The sequence below is a fragment of the Sabethes cyaneus genome, chromosome 2 (genome assembly GCF_943734655.1).
Source record: "Sabethes cyaneus chromosome 2, idSabCyanKW18_F2, whole genome shotgun sequence".
Classification (NCBI taxonomy): Eukaryota; Metazoa; Arthropoda; class Insecta; order Diptera; family Culicidae; genus Sabethes; species Sabethes cyaneus.
The window spans coordinates 13,283,550-13,300,090 of record NC_071354.1 but is presented as its reverse complement, the minus strand read 5'-3'; the positions used below and the strand labels follow the sequence as shown (position 1 = coordinate 13,300,090).

Sequence of the window (16,541 nt, the reverse complement as noted above, 5' to 3'; positions counted from 1 at the left end):
CGATAATTGAATTATTCTCTATGATAAATAACGCACTTTTAAGTTTTTACTACCAATTTTTTGATTGGAAAACTACTCAAAATCTGAGTTAGTACACTTTAAGGGCATTTTGAGTAGTTTCACTCTATCTTTAACTAAATCCGACCTATTTACAGGTAGAATCATATAAGAGTGTATAGAGTTTAGCAATTCTAGATAGAATCAATAAAAGGGCGAATGTGCAAATTAAGCAAAACGGGTAAGTCATTTTTTGATGGACCAGCATAAGAAAATCAGCTATCGATTGGTTTGTTCGCGCTTGCGACATACGCCGTTTTGTTGGTTCTATCTTCAATTCGCGACTACGAAGCTCCTTCATCCCTTTAAACTCGTCGAATTGCCCATATGAAGACAGAATCAACAAAAGAGTAAATGTCGCAAGCGTAAACAAACCGGGTGAGAGTTGATTTTTCTATGCTGGTCCAGCAAAAAATAACTCTCATCAGTTTTGTTTATACCTATAATATTCGCCCTTTTGTTAATTCTATCCAGGTATCTGAGTTAATAAAGAATTATTGTCAAAAATCTGTAAGAACTCTTTGATAATTTCCTGTCATTGCTTGTTTTGAAGACTAAACATTTACTAGTTGCAGTAGCTTACCTACGTAGTCGCGAATAAGATGAATATTTACTCAGACGGTTTGAAATAAGAACATTACTACGATTTAACCATTAGTTTGGATTACTCAAATCTAAACTTCTGCCAATTTGTCTTACAACAAACTAATCCTGTTAGCTTTACTATTGATCAATAGCTAAATGGTCGCATGTACTATGCAATTTCTGGATGTTCCAGTTCAAAAGAAGGTCCTTCGAGTGTTTCCTTTTTTTCGAATTTATTCCATCAAAAGGTAAACTAATTTTGAAATATTTCGATTTTCAGTTTTGCTATGTTACTACATTATTTTTGCAATTGTAGTTAAAGGTTTTATTGATTTTTCTTGCTGTTTCTTCTATCCACAATTAATTTTTATATCTAATGTTACAATCTAGTAATATGATGTCACAGCGATAGAGATAGCACATTGAATCTACCGCACGTTTTACTTATCATTGGTTGCACGCTTAAAAATTTTTAGTACAAAGGGCTTTTAGTCAGCTTTTTGTCCGCAAGAGGGTGTTACTTTTGCGTCTATTCGGATATATATGAGATTTTGCGAAGTGAACTATATTGTTAATATAATATATTTGTTTAAAGTAAAACTAGAAGATCAAGCAGGAAAAGGCATAAGCCAAAACGTCCATTTTATAGTTAACACATATTAAAAAATATATATAAAAAGATTAAATCTTAATAACCTATCTTTTTTGTACAAATGACCTGTTGACAAGTAATTTATTTGCCTAAAAGAAAACTTTCGATCTTTTCTTCATTATAATTTTAAGAAATTTGGACTTTAATGTTGAAAATTAAACTTTTCTTTAGTACTAAATACTATTTCCATATTTCTCTGTTATTTTCAAGAAAAAACAACTGTCAATTTTGCAGATTATGTTACCAGTTACCAGTTTGTATCAAATTGCAAACATCTTCAAATTTTATTTAAACGACACATACCAGTGTTATGGATTACCAACCCTACTATGCGAATCAGTTTCCAAATCCCTGTCATACAAGTGAGATATTAGGTGAGATAAATGTAACTAAAGGTGTCGTATTTTTCTACTTATTCGACAAAAATTCGGTGAAATTGAATCAATTCTCACAAAAAAAGGTTGCTAATTGCGTACCGTAACACTGATTGAATTATATTTTATTAATTGATCAGTTTAGTATAGTCAGTCCACATAATCATGGATCACACACAATTGTGGAACATTTTAGCTTTAGCTGCTAATTTTTGTTTAAATACCAAGTAACGATTGAGCAAATTATTAATGTTACTTATGAGTAACAATAAAAATCAATTAATTAGTATAATATTTGGGCATTCATCGGCAGATAAAGCTTTAATGGCCCATAATTGTTTGTAACCCATGATTGTAGACGAACTGTAATTTGAACTGAAAACCAGTTCAGTCTTTAAAAATGATTATCAATGTTACCACATTTGATGAAATTTCATTGAATGCAGCAAATAATTTCAAAATAAATTTTTAAATTTATTTTAAATTTTAGGTTTAGATCAACCCTTTGCGCGAGACGGGCAGTGGCAAAATAATTTAAGCAAAATAGCTAAATTGTTAACGAATACTTCGTATAGTTGGAGAATTAAATGGTAAAACTGGATCAGTTTGTTACAAGTGATCCTGTAAGCCAGTGGCAACAATATTTCCACCAACATTTTGCGCAACATTTTGGGCAAGATTCAAAGTTAAGTTAATTCAAACAAGTTAATTCCTGATTGTCACGACCTTATGAAGAGTTAAAGCACTGTAATGCAACATTGGATGCGCAGCAAAACCATTCCCTGTAGTTAAATTTTCTTGAAAATGAAAATAACGAATAATTCCAAATTTCGATTATTTTGGTAGAACTCTAAATTCCTGTATTCTAAGAGCCGGCTGCGAAGTCTGTCGATAAAGAAGGGTCAAGTTCTCAACAGGACGTTTATACCCATGGCTTTGCTTTTGCCAAATTAATCAGCGAGAAAGGAAGAAGAAAATTTTATTCAATTCTACTACACCATTAGGAATATTTTGATGAGATTTTACTGCGGCAAACCTCTGGTATTCTGTTTTTGCTATTGCGCGTTATCGCACAGTTTAGAACTTTAATTCTTTAATTCTCTTGGACATGTTTGAATTTAATTGTTTTCCTTAAATCCGTCAATACTCACCGTTTTGTAGAACATACACGCTTGCCGGTCTTCGTCTTCGCCCTCCGGGCAATCGATGAAACCGTCGCAGAGCACGTGATCGTCTATACACCGATAGCGACCTTGCCGGTCCGGCGTAGGACAGGCAAACCGTTCCATCCCGTCCATCGCGGGTGGACATTCTAAAAGAAAAAAAGAACCAGAAACAGAGAAGAAAGAGATGTTTAATTGACGGCAATTTCTGATACGGAGCAATTTGCTGTTGCTCGGTTTCGAAATGAAGCGTGAAATCGTCGGCAGCCGAAATGACGAAAAAAAAACGAATGATTGTTTTCTCCTGGCAGACTTGCCAGAGCAAGAAGCAACCATCGAAGTGTAATCGATATCCAAGCAATTCGATTTCGTTTCGTTTCGTTCGAATCACCCGGAGCAAATCTTAACTAAAACAAAACTGAAGAACGGCAAATCCTTTTGAACTGTTTTTCGTCGAATTCAAGCTGATGATGATGTGATGGAAAAAGCTGCCTACACTCGCGATGTTAATTTTCGCCGTTTCAATTGATGATGGTGTAACCGTCGGCCTAGTCTCCGCCCAAGATTTAGGAGACTGTCGCGCGTGTAAAATGTTTAACAAATGTCACAGAATAAATGGTCAAGAAAATAGTTGAAATACTGTATTGCAAACAGCTTTCCCCGGCGGCGTACGCAGCCACGCGTCAACGGTTTCCACCCACCCACCACCAGGGGGCGGAAAATAGAGTCGAGCTAGCGTGGATGGAGTATGTCAGGAAAACGATCAGCCAGAGAGAGAGAGAGAGAGTAGGGTTCTTGACGCGAAGAAAGGTCATAGGTCGTTGGACAAAAGCGAATTGAAGCCATTACCTTGTCTGAAACCAAACCGTTAAAAGCTAACTATAGCAGTGAAACTGAAAGACGAAATAAGATCAAAAGGTTCTAAACGAAGACAGAAGTGAAAGACAGAAATACTCAAAGGAGGAAAGGAAAGAAGCGTATAACAAAGCAAACAACAGGACCCCTGTACTTACCCTGTGCTTACCCTGTGCTTACCCTGTATTTACCCCGATTAACTGACGTTACCAACGTGACTCGGAACGAGACCTGGGTTGTACCGAGTTTGGTCCTCACGTCCGCCGCTGCCACCACGATCGTCAACCCCGAAGCTGAGAGAGCGTCCCCGCCATCGACGCCATCGCAGTAACGTCGCGTCGTCGCCATCGCGCTTGACAGAAGCCCTGAGTGAGCCCGCAGTCGGAACGCCGGAGGTTAGCCGTCGAACCCCGTTCCAACGTCGCCGACCTGACCGCAATTGGATCCCGGCCAGCATCGAAACCGGAAGTGATCCCCCGAAGCCAAAAGGTAGGAGTTATCGAAGGGAGTTGTGAATAAACGGGAATAGTTTGAGCAGAAGGTTTCAAGTGTTTTCTTGACAGTAAGTCGCGAACGTTTGCCGTCCCTGAGGCTTGATTTAGGGGGTCTCGTAAATGCTGGGTAGTTACGACCCCGTCAGTCACACTTTGGCGCCCAACGTAAATTTAGAGTCGCGATTATTGTCTCGAAAGATAACACACTTGAAGACCAGTTACCTGTCTGCAGAAGTCTCTGGGAAAACATCCAAAATTCTTGATCACGATTAACCTCTTTTACTAAAAAAATCTATCGCTGTTAATACAAAAAAGCTTTTCAGAAAAAAATTCCAGGGGTCCATGTTCGTTTGCCAACGCGGAAAAGTATAACCCAACACAGATAAAGCAAATTTTACTATCAAGTCACAAGAAGCTTGGAACTTACCATAACAACCTGAAAATTAAAACAATACTGCTGAAACAATTTCATTTTCGGATACTGGGAATAATACACAAAACAGAAACCAGAATTTATTGAAGCATTGCTTTTTGAGTACAAATATTCGGACGGTAAACTAAATAATTTTAATTCGTGTTTGATAGGTGTATCGCATTTTAGTTTGTTTTTCTAATTTTTACCTTCCAATAATCAAATCCCACTCGTCGCAATGGAAATATCAATTTTACTCGCACAGTATCAGGCGATGAACCTGACTCATTTAATGGTAGATGAGTTGGAGTACGAACTGCGAATTCGCGGATTGAATGTTGTCGCATCGCGTACTCAGTTGGAAAGAGTGTTGCGTAATCGTCTGAAAGAAGAAAAAGAGCAATTAGACGTCGTGTATGAATTTGTCGCAGAATCGGTAGAAAGTGAATTAAAAATATGTAACGAAATCTTGAATGAAATAAAAAATGAATTAGAGAAGAAACGAGTTAGTAAAGCACCAGAGCAAAAGTTCAAGACCAGATTAATTCATGTGTTTTTTAGAATGGAAAGGTTGAAACCCCACGTCAGGGATGAGGAAGATTTAAATAATTTAGCCGTGAAAGCAGGAAACTGTTTAAGATTGTTGAGTGTGTACTTCTCAGTCACTTCTCATCTGCCTGCAGTAAGAGCAGCAGAGCTAGCATTAATAAACGAAAGTTTGAATCAGATGCGTAGTGGTACAGTTAGTGAAGCAGAAAGAATAGAGGAAGAAAGAGAAGAGGAAGAAAGAGAAGAAGAAGTAGGAAATGTAGACCGAAATAATGAAGAGGAAGAAGAAATTATAGTTCAAGAACCTGAAGCTGAAAATTCCGATGAAGGGGAAACGGAAGTCGGTGAGAGAAACGGAATTGCTGATAGGCAGGTAGTTGCAGTGGATATTCAGAGTAAGGAAAACTCGGATAGAGAGAAGGAAAAGTTAATTGCGGAAAATAAAGACCTGCTGACAGTTGTAAATCAACTATTGCAGCGCATTCAGGTGTTAGAAGCAAAACAAGATAGAGGGCCAGTAGCGGAAGTGCAACCTAAATCCATGAATAGCACCCAGATTGGAGCGAAGGATAGGAAAACTGTAGAGAATCCAAAGTCAAGCCCATTAGATTTCTTGGAATGGGTCAAGGAGAGGAATAGCTCAATAAGAAGCTCAGAAAAACCAGACACCAGAAAAGCGAGTGAACAGGCTCGCACTACGCCAAGGAATAATGACCGTCTACCAGTACACAAATGGTCGGTTCGGTACGACGGTATGGATAATGGGAGGAGGTTAAACGAATTCTTGAAAGAGGTAGAATTCAACCGGCGCTCAGAAGGGTTTTCTGAAGCGGAATTATTCCAGTGTGCACACCATTTGTTCACACACAAGGCTAGATCCTGGTTCATGGAAGTGAATGGAGAGGATGAGCTGGGAAATTGGCAAAATTTGGTACAGGAGCTAAAGAACGAATTCTTACCAGTGGACATAGATTACTTCTATGAACAACGAGCGAATAACCGTAAACAGGGTGCCAGAGAGAAGTTTCAGGACTATTACCTGGATATGGTCCGGATCTTCCGCAGCTTGTCGTGTCCCTGGGATGAAAAGCGAAAATTTGATGTTCTTTTCCGGAATACACGTGATGATTGTCGAATCGCCATGCTTGCTGCTAACATCGCCACCATACCTAAAATGAAGGAGTTTGGTAAGCGATTCGATTCGATTAACTGGCACTTGTATCAGCGAAAAGAAAATAGATTTCCTCCAAGATCAGCGCAAATTGATGAGGTTCAGTATCAGCGCCAATCGTACACTGGAAACAGAGCACAGTTTCCAAATCGAGGGCAGCAGGGAGGAGAGCAAAATCGAAAAGTCAGCTACAAGCCAGAGTTTTACAAAAACTATCGGCCAAGTACAGGAAGGACAAATCAGCAAAACAATGAGCATAAAAGGTTGGATGATGAACGGAAGTTGGAGAAAACGAGACCATTTCAAGGCAATGTTCAACGATCTAAAAGTCCAGTGGCAGGTTCTAGTGGAACAAGTGCATTGTATCGCATAGTTAGAGCTTACGTACCAGTACGGAAAGGTGTGTGCTTTAACTGTCACGAACAAGGGCACAGTTTCAGGGACTGCACAAAACAGAGGAACATGTTTTGTGAACATTGTGGTTTCCCAGGTTTTCCAACTGACGATTGCCCATTTTGTCAATCAAAAAACGTTCACAAGACTGTTCAGTGAGGCGAGACAGTCCTAAACGTAATGCTACAAGACCTCACAGAAACGTAACAGACAACCCACCAAATATACTTTCAAAACCCACACGTTCCAGTGACGCAGAGATTGCTACTGTACTGATAAACCTTAATGGCGATTCTAGACCCTTTGCAAAGGTGGAAATGATGGGAATCCCTATCGTAGGTTTACTCGACAGTGGCGCAGCAAGGACAGTTATCGGAATTGGAGGCAAAACTCTAATTAAGAAGCTGGACCTTGAATTAAAACCCACACCAATCAACCTGAGAACAGCAGCTGGACGAAGTTTAGAAGTGCAAGGTTGCGTAGATATCCCCATTTCATTTAACGGGCAAACTAAAATTCTGTCGGTTTTAGTTGCACCGAATCTAAGTCGAAGATGCATTTTAGGATATGATTTTTGGCAGAAGTTTGGAATTAGGCCAATGGTAAGCGGATACATCGAAGCGATTGCAGAGGAGGAACAAGAGCAGGAAATTGTAGACGAGCTGAACAGTGCGCAGAAAAGACAGTTGGAGGAGGTAAAGCAAAGATTTTTGGTTGCGAAACCAGGACAGTTTGGAAAAACTAGACTGATGGAGCATAAGATTGAAATTAAAAGGGAATTTCAAGAGGCAGAACCGATTCGCAAAAATCCGTATCCATGGAGTCCGGAAATACAACGGAAAATACACCAGTCAGTTGATAATATGCTGCGAGATGGTGTCATAGAGCCATCGGATTCCGACTGGGCATTGCCTGTAGTACCTGTCAAAAAGAGAGACAGTGACCAAGTACGGCTATGTCTGGATGCTAGAAAATTGAACGAGCGAACCAAAAGAGATGCTTACCCTTTACCTCATCAAAATAGGATTTTGAGTCATCTAAGCCACTTTAAGTATCTCTCTACAATCGACCTGTCTCAAGCTTTCCTACAGGTGCCGCTCAATCGAGAATCTAGGAAATACACAGCTTTTTCTATTCCCGGCAAGGGCCTATTTCAGTTTACGCGTCTTCCGTTTGGTTTGATAAACAGCCCAGCTACCTTAAGCAAACTTATGGATAAAGTTCTGGGCTATGGCGTCTTAGAACCCTTCATATTTGTTTATCTAGATGACATAGTAGTCGCTAGTAATACATTCGAAGAACACCTGGACAGGTTGAAGGATCTGACAGAACGTTTAGAACAGGCTAATCTGTATATTAATATAGATAAATCGAACTTCTGTTGCCCTGAATTACCGTATCTCGGCTATATTTTATCTCGGGAGGGATTGCGGCCTAATCCAGATCGTGTTCGAGCGATTTTGGGATTTGAGGCTCCCAATTCAGTAAGATCACTTAGAAGATTCCTCGGTATGGTCAATTACTACCGTAGGTTCATCGAGAAGTTTAGTGAGCTTACCGCACCGCTCACTGACCTACTGAAAAATAAACCCAAACGAGTACGATGGACAGAGGCAGCAGAAGAGGCATTTAAAACCATCAAGGAAAAGTTGATTTCTGCTCCTGTAATGGTAAATCCTGACTTTAGCCTACCGTTCTGTGTTCAGACAGACGCCAGTGACACTGCTCTCGCCGGAATCTTAACCCAGGTTCAAGACGGCGAAGAACGTGTGATTGCATACCACTCGGAAAAGCTAAAAGGGGCTGAATTAAACTACCATGCGGCCGAGAAAGAGGGACTGGCTGCACTTAGATGCATTGAAAAATTCCGCGGCTATATAGAGGGAACGAGATTTACTTTAATAACTGACTCGTCAGCTCTTACCTTTATAATGAAGGCCAAATGGAAATCGTCGTCTCGATTAAGTCGCTGGAGTATCATCCTACAGCAGTACGACATGGAGGTTAAACACCGGAAAGGGAAAGAGAATATAGTTCCGGACACTCTTTCTAGATCCATCGAAGCACTAGATGTCGGAGATGAGGATAAGTGGTACAGACAATTATATAGAGCAGTTGAGGAGGATCCAGAAAAGTATATGGATTTTAGGATCGAGGATGGAAAGCTCTATAAATTCGTATCAACCCGTTCCGATGTCATGGACTATAGGTTTGAGTGGAAGGAATGTGTTCCGGAATCAGCTCGGTTGACAGTCATGAAACAAGTACATGACGATAACTTGCATATTGGGTTCGAGAAATGCATCGAAAAACTCAAGCGGAGGTTTTATTGGCCTCGAATGAGTGCGGACCTGAAGAAGCATATAAAAGAATGCGAATCCTGCAAAATAAATAAGCATTCGACTAAACCAACTGTCCCAGAAATGGGTCAGCAACGAATTACAACCAAACCCTTCCAGATTATCTGCATAGATTATATACAGTCTCTTCCCCGCAGCAAGCATGGTTATGCTCACTTATTGGTCATTTTAGACATTTTTTCTAAGTACTGCATGCTTGTTCCGGTGAAGAAGATATCTGCTGCTAATCTATGTAAGATTCTGGAAGAGAAATGGTTGCGAATGTTGGGTGTTCCTCAAATTCTTATCTCGGATAATGCTACAACCTTCTTGTCGAAGGAGTTTCAAGATTTCTTAAGGAAATATGAAATTCGGCACTGGGCGAATGCGCGGCATCACAGCCAAGCCAACCCTGCCGAACGCTTGAACCGAACAATAAATGCGATGATCCGCACGTACGTTCGGCAAGATCAGAGACTGTGGGACACTAAGATCTCTGAGATCGAGTTTGTCATCAACAACACAGTCCACGCTTCTACGAAGTTTACTCCACATCGCATAGTTTTTGGGCACGAAATAGTAACCCGAGGAACGGAACACGATTTAGAAGAAGAACATGAATTCACCGAAGAAGAGCGAATGCAAAAACTGAGAGGAGTTGGGAAGAAAATCTTCGAGCTGGTAGGGGAAAACTTGCGTAAGTGCCACGAGAAAACGAAAAAACAGTACGATTTACGACATAAAAGATACTCACCATCATTTAACATTGGCCAGCGAGTATTCAAGCGGACGTTCGGTCAATCAGCAGCCGGCAAAGCTTTTAACGCAAAATTGGGTCCTCAATACGTTCCGTGTGTTGTCACCGCGAAGAAGGGATCCAGTTCCTACGCACTTTCCGATCTAAAAGGAAAACCACTGGGAGTCTTTTCCTCAGCAGATTTGAAACCGTAGGAAAACAAATTAATAAGAAGCCGTTTGTTCTTGAGAAATGTGTGGTCTAGCAGGAGGAAGGGACAATTTCCGTTATTTCTGAATACATCAGGAAATTTTACTCGAATCTACTAGCATACCCTCGGATCTGGGATGGAACGATCAGGCAATCTTAAGCGACACTGTGTTTAGTGTAAAATTGAATTTATTTTGAATAAACGTTGCGAAGTTATGGGATGATTAGAGGAGAATTTTAAATGAAAATTTCTGTAGTTTTAGAATATGTAAAATTGTTAAATAAATAGAAAAGAAGACGGAATTGAATTAAGAAAAGTGCATGCCTATATATACATGCAATGCATCGAGTTATCCTGCCTACAACCCTGTTAATAATTTGTCAAGGGCGTAGAGCACGTGATCGGTGATAACAATGAAACGAATAAGGAGAAAGAGAACATGCAAAACCAGAGACCATGACCTTGAAACAACTATCGAAACTATCATAGCAAACTCACCAGAAACGAATAGAAGAATCATAATTCCACTGTTTCACATAGCCTTTGGTTATGCTGAACATCACGAGATCCGCATGGTCACTAGATTATGTCGCATCGCAATAGTCAGTCGTCTAAAACCACCAGGAAAAGAGAGTGAAATTATATAATTTCATTTCTACTTACCTGTTTCGAGAATATTTCATCTATAATTGATGAACTTTTAGCTAAATCTTCTGATATGGAATTTAGAATACAAGAATACACCTTTAAGAGATCACTTGGCCAAATTATTATTCGACAAATGTCGCAAAATGATAAATTCTTGATTAAATGCGCACCTATCATAGATCTAGCTAAAACTACATCGATCACCACGTTGTACCGATCGTTGATTCAGGGCAGCTTTGGTTAGCAGAGAGTTCACTAATACCGATAAACTGATAACGTTATCGCGATTAGTAACGGTATGATTGGTTCGAAAAGGATCGATTCAAGTCGCGTGAAATATTTCACACCGTAGCATGGTACCACTTTGTAAATAGATTTTCTTGCATGATATTTTTAAATTATTTTAGAATGTAGAATATTTAATGCATGTGACTTGTAAATATAGTTTAAGATGTATTTTATTATCTGTTGGTTGTTAGTAAAAAGTAATTTTTCCTTGGTCGACGCTTGTACTCACTAAAAATAATTCTTAGAGGTTTCGTTGAAAAGCAGGGATAAAAAGAGACTAGTGATGGGTTGATCAATGTTCTTGAAAATTTGGTTCAGAGGTACGCGTCATTTAACTAGTTTTCTTGAGTGATTTTAATTTGCATAAAACGGAAAAAAAATTAGTTTTACTAATTTTTTTTAAACCGAGTTGGGGGAGAGTGTAACCGTCGGCCTAGTCTCCGCCCAAGATTTAGGAGACTGTCGCGCGTGTAAAATGTTTAACAAATGTCACAGAATAAATGGTCAAGAAAATAGTTGAAATACTGTATTGCAAACAGCTTTCCCCGGCGGCGTACGCAGCCACGCGTCAACGGTTTCCACCCACCCACCACCAGGGGGCGGAAAATAGAGTCGAGCTAGCGTGGATGGAGTATGTCAGGAAAACGATCAGCCAGAGAGAGAGAGAGAGAGTAGGGTTCTTGACGCGAAGAAAGGTCATAGGTCGTTGGACAAAAGCGAATTGAAGCCATTACCTTGTCTGAAACCAAACCGTTAAAAGCTAACTATAGCAGTGAAACTGAAAGACGAAATAAGATCAAAAGGTTCTAAACGAAGACAGAAGTGAAAGACAGAAATACTCAAAGGAGGAAAGGAAAGAAGCGTATAACAAAGCAAACAACAGGACCCCTGTACTTACCCTGTGCTTACCCTGTGCTTACCCTGTATTTACCCCGATTAACTGACGTTACCAACGTGACTCGGAACGAGACCTGGGTTGTACCGAGTTTGGTCCTCACGTCCGCCGCTGCCACCACGATCGTCAACCCCGAAGCTGAGAGAGCGTCCCCGCCATCGACGCCATCGCAGTAACGTCGCGTCGTCGCCATCGCGCTTGACAGAAGCCCTGAGTGAGCCCGCAGTCGGAACGCCGGAGGTTAGCCGTCGAACCCCGTTCCAACGTCGCCGACCTGACCGCAATTGGATCCCGGCCAGCATCGAAACCGGAAGTGATCCCCCGAAGCCAAAAGGTAGGAGTTATCGAAGGGAGTTGTGAATAAACGGGAATAGTTTGAGCAGAAGGTTTCAAGTGTTTTCTTGACAGTAAGTCGCGAACGTTTGCCGTCCCTGAGGCTTGATTTAGGGGGTCTCGTAAATGCTGGGTAGTTACGACCCCGTCAGTTACAATGGCGTGAATGTTGGGCGTCCTTCTTCGCTTCGCGAATGTTCGACGAAAAGCTTCGGTCGATCAAAGATGATTACCATCCATGCTTGGATCTAGGATGGAATCATTACTGCTTGAGGCAGTGGAATTTCATCCCCATTCGTTCGTGCGATCTCGGTGCGAGTTTCAATCCAAACCGAGAATGGCAGAGCAAATTGAAACTAATTTTGCGACTCGTATATGCAAATTTGTGCTGCTCTATCCATTGGAAATTTTGCAGTGTAGCGTGGGATTACGGCAGCTGCTGATAGTCGATGCTCATTCCAACTTTCGAATTGGGTGGATTTTATTGGATGTTACAATATCGGATTTTTTTTATCAGTCAAATTAAATGGTTTTTAACTACTAATGGCCGGTTGGCGACTGAATCGCGTGACGTCGAATATAAAGAAGCCATTAAACAGATGTAGAGGGTTTTTATTTGTTCCATTCTGGTGGACAAAAAAACAATAAAATTTATATGAACGGTTCCAGTGGATGGAAATATTTGCAATCAATTACCGGAACGAAAAGTTTCCGCTATCGCAATACGGCTACACCTTGCTTTACTTTTCCAGGGAAATTACGCAAAACAATTTCCACCACGTTTAACGTAATTCAATAATTACGAGCTATTTATTCCAGTGAATTGTTCAATCTTGCCCCATTACCCGCTAGTTACACGTTGCCAAGACCTCGTTTCGCTTTCCAGGAAAAAGCTACTAAAGCGTTAATTAGTATGTGCGTTTGCTTACACTCGTTAAATTATCCGCTTTCAATCCGACCGGCATAAAAGCACTAGGCAGCAATGATCATTCGGTGTGTGGCCACCAACAACAGGTCCGTGGTGCACTGCATAATGGACGAAGAAATTCATCATGACACAATGTTGAAGGTGCGGAGGACATCCACTAGGGAAGCTTACAAGTTATGAGGATTTATGGCCACCGGCACCGAAGGTGAGGCACGCAATAGGTGTACACTCAGCACTCACACATCCAGTCCATAGTGATTCCGGCGAAAAGTGGATGGAATTTTATTATCGCAATTCCCCAGAAATGGCTTGAACGTGCGGCCGGTCACCGGTCGCGGCCTACTGTGGCTGGGCGTCTTGAATGACAGGCAGGGCTAGGAATTGGGGCAATCTCTCCGGGGAACTTTTTCTTTCCTGAGAATGTGATAACTTCCGGAGAAAAGCTCACCGGGTTGACATATGTGCTGTACTCGGATCTTATTTTGCTGTGCATTAAAAATTGGTTTCCGAAACGAAAAGGGAAACTTTATTGTATCGGTTGAGATATTTTTTTCTTCTTCCTTTTGCATACCACAACACACGTCACGAGCCGCCTCGAGAAATAGGGGACCGTTTGCGTGACCAGCGACGATTTGTCAACCCCAGCGGTGGTCATTGTTGGCCAACTTGGAAAAAGTTGTGGTCTTTCCGTACAAAAACTAAGCTACCTGCACGCCGATATTGAATAGGCTTTAAAAACTTTTTGCAGTAGGTGACTAGCTTGAACACTATACGATGGCTGCGGAAATATTTATCATGATATCCGGACAAAAATTGGAGAATTTTGCGCTGTGCCACCCGTGGACAATCGAATTCAAAATGCCAAACTCGTTTGCCACAGTTCGTTATCGGAGCACTTCCCATCATCGGAGTGAACTCCACCAGCAACAGTTCTAGCGCCGCACCACGTCAACACTTGTTTGCACACCGCAAAAACAGCGCGTGTCCCTGCTTTCTTTCGGGTAGGTTGCAACACGACGGGTCCAGCAGCAGCAGCAGCAGCCTTTGCCGTGACATGACACATGACCTTCGGTAAATGAAAATTTATTGATAGCCCACATTCACACGACTGTTAACAATTCAATTAATAGCCTACACGTGTCCGGGACGGACCGGAGCAGATCCTCGGCAGGCTGGCACAAACAATGCTCGCAAGAAGTACAGCCAACAGCGTTGATAGTGACCCAGGCCAGGCACCAACCATTGTCAGGGAGTGAATACGACCGTGTACGGACCGGGTACATGGACACCACCATGGATAGCATAAAAACCTCCAGGAAGTGAGATGGGGGAAACAACCTATCCATACACAAAAGAAGCAACGTTATCGTCGTTGTCGTTGTCGTTGTCGTCGTTGCCGCAGAAGCAAATGCTAGTAGTGGATGGCACACTGTGCACAATGGCGTCGTAAAGGGAGCGCGCCATCGCATCGCCATTCGTTGGCCATTCGAGATCATTCCGCTCTGATAATAATGTTTCGTTCGGATGGGGGGGCGGGGGGAAGCGCGGCACGATGCCTCAGGAAGGGGGTGCTAGGTGAGAAACAATTTGACGCTTCATTGGCAAATGGAAACAGGAAGAAAGGAAGCTTGATCATTTCCGCCTCAGTGGGCAGACAACGATATTGCTACGGTTTTACTAACACTAAATGAGTAATCAATTCTTGCTGCTGGCTGGTCCCGTGCATTGTCCCTGCCGGTTCGTAGCTCGAGTGCAGTGAAGTTGGTCACTTATCCGGCTTTGCTAATGCGATTATAATGGAAGAAATGAGACCAATTTGGCAGTAGAAGATCGGATTAGTGCCTATTTCAGTCACATCATCCGCTCGGTTAAAAGGTTAAGTCAGGACGTGTCGGACTTGGCACCAACAATCGAAAAGCAGTAACAAGTTGATGGCCTATTTTTATATCGCCAGTTTAGGTCACGTTATTGGAGCTAAATAAAAAGATAAACAAGCGCGTGGGAACGGACGTCATCTTTTGTTTGGAAGCTGTGAACGCTAATGGCTGTGTTACACTTTGCGACTGGCTCTCAAATGTGCTTTCCGGGGGAAAAATAACACTAGAAAATACCTCGGGAGTGTATCGAATGAAGCTTTACGACTCTAAAAGACATTAGCAAACTAAACCTAATGAGTCCCTGGAGAATAATCGGGTACGAGCACGAGCCGAACAAACAATTTATTTACTGTTCCTATGTTTGGGAGTGTTTTTATCTACCACGGAAGGATCTGTGAGATGCCAAACAGGACAACGTAATCCTAAAAGAGGATTTAGTTTTGAAATTTCAATATAAGCTTAGGTTGCTCTGCTGAATAGTCTTTTTTAGATTTGTAAAAATAAAATCCTATAAAATGGTGATGAAATCTGTATGTTGTTTGACCTTCTAGTTGTAGACGCGGTGAACAAACCAGCTCAGTAAAGAAAGAACAAAAAATTACATTTTTTCTTTACGGTTTACGGTTAGGTGGGAAAAAATCCCTCCTACATGTAGCCGTTACTATATTCAAAATAATCTTTTGCAATGACACAGTTAAAGTTAAAGTAAACGAGTAAGTAAGAGTAGCAATACATGAGAGTAAGAGTTTTTATCGGTAAGACCAGGTGCCCTAAATTGTAATTGGTGCCGGAACCACACAAATAACTATTTACTCGTTCATACAGAAAGGTTTTTCTTATGGATGTTTCTGACAGGCAGTGGATAATTTAGTAACAGGACGGACAACAAAGCATGAGGAAGACCAGATCACAAGATGATGACGAGGCGATGGAATGCGCTCTCCAATACCAATATGCAATACAAACTAATAAAATAGTGCAAGAAAAGCAGGAAGATTAACATGAAGGATGGCTTCCCAAATCTCGAGGGGTCAATGGAGCAACTCAGAATTTTAGGGACAACGATCAACACACTTCTGCAACGACGTATTGAGCTGTTCTGTTGATTTTGTCGATCACATTTAGAGATAGAAAAGCACTTCCGTACAACTGTTGCGATTAAACCCTTTCAGCAACCCACGTATCTGATTATATCGAGGTCCGATCCGGTGACAGACATAAAGCAATAATCGTCTTTGGTTTAAGTCCGCGCACGTTTTGGTGGGGTAGTAGATCAGCAACTGATTGAAAGAATTGCGGATCTAATTCAGCGCTAGAAACGTGGACTAAGTCATCGGAAGCCGGTGCTGAGAGAAATTTACATAATTTATTAGTTTTTTAGTTGTTTGATTTGAAAAAGATGGAATATTGGAATGTTGGATACGACCTTCCAGTTGGCCTCGAGGTATGACGTTAGACCGTAGACCACCATCATCAAGCATGAATGTTAAAGGGAAGTGACTACTATTTATTTATTATTCTGATGTGTATCAGAATTTTCGCCTCCGAGTTACAAGCTTCATGAAGGCTTTAGAAAGTCAC

At 41.2% G+C, this 16,541-nt stretch overlaps 1 protein-coding gene across 1 annotated transcript in view; it reads right to left on the bottom strand.

Moving 5' to 3' along the window:
* Positions 1-16,541, bottom strand: part of LOC128737820 (signal transducer and activator of transcription A) — a 109,935-nt gene that overhangs the window by 7,147 nt on the left and 86,247 nt on the right. The window contains exon 2 of the mRNA XM_053832556.1: positions 2,820-2,980. Within this exon, the coding sequence (XP_053688531.1) occupies positions 2,820-2,980 (161 nt within the window). The remainder of the gene's footprint in view (positions 1-2,819; positions 2,981-16,541) is intronic.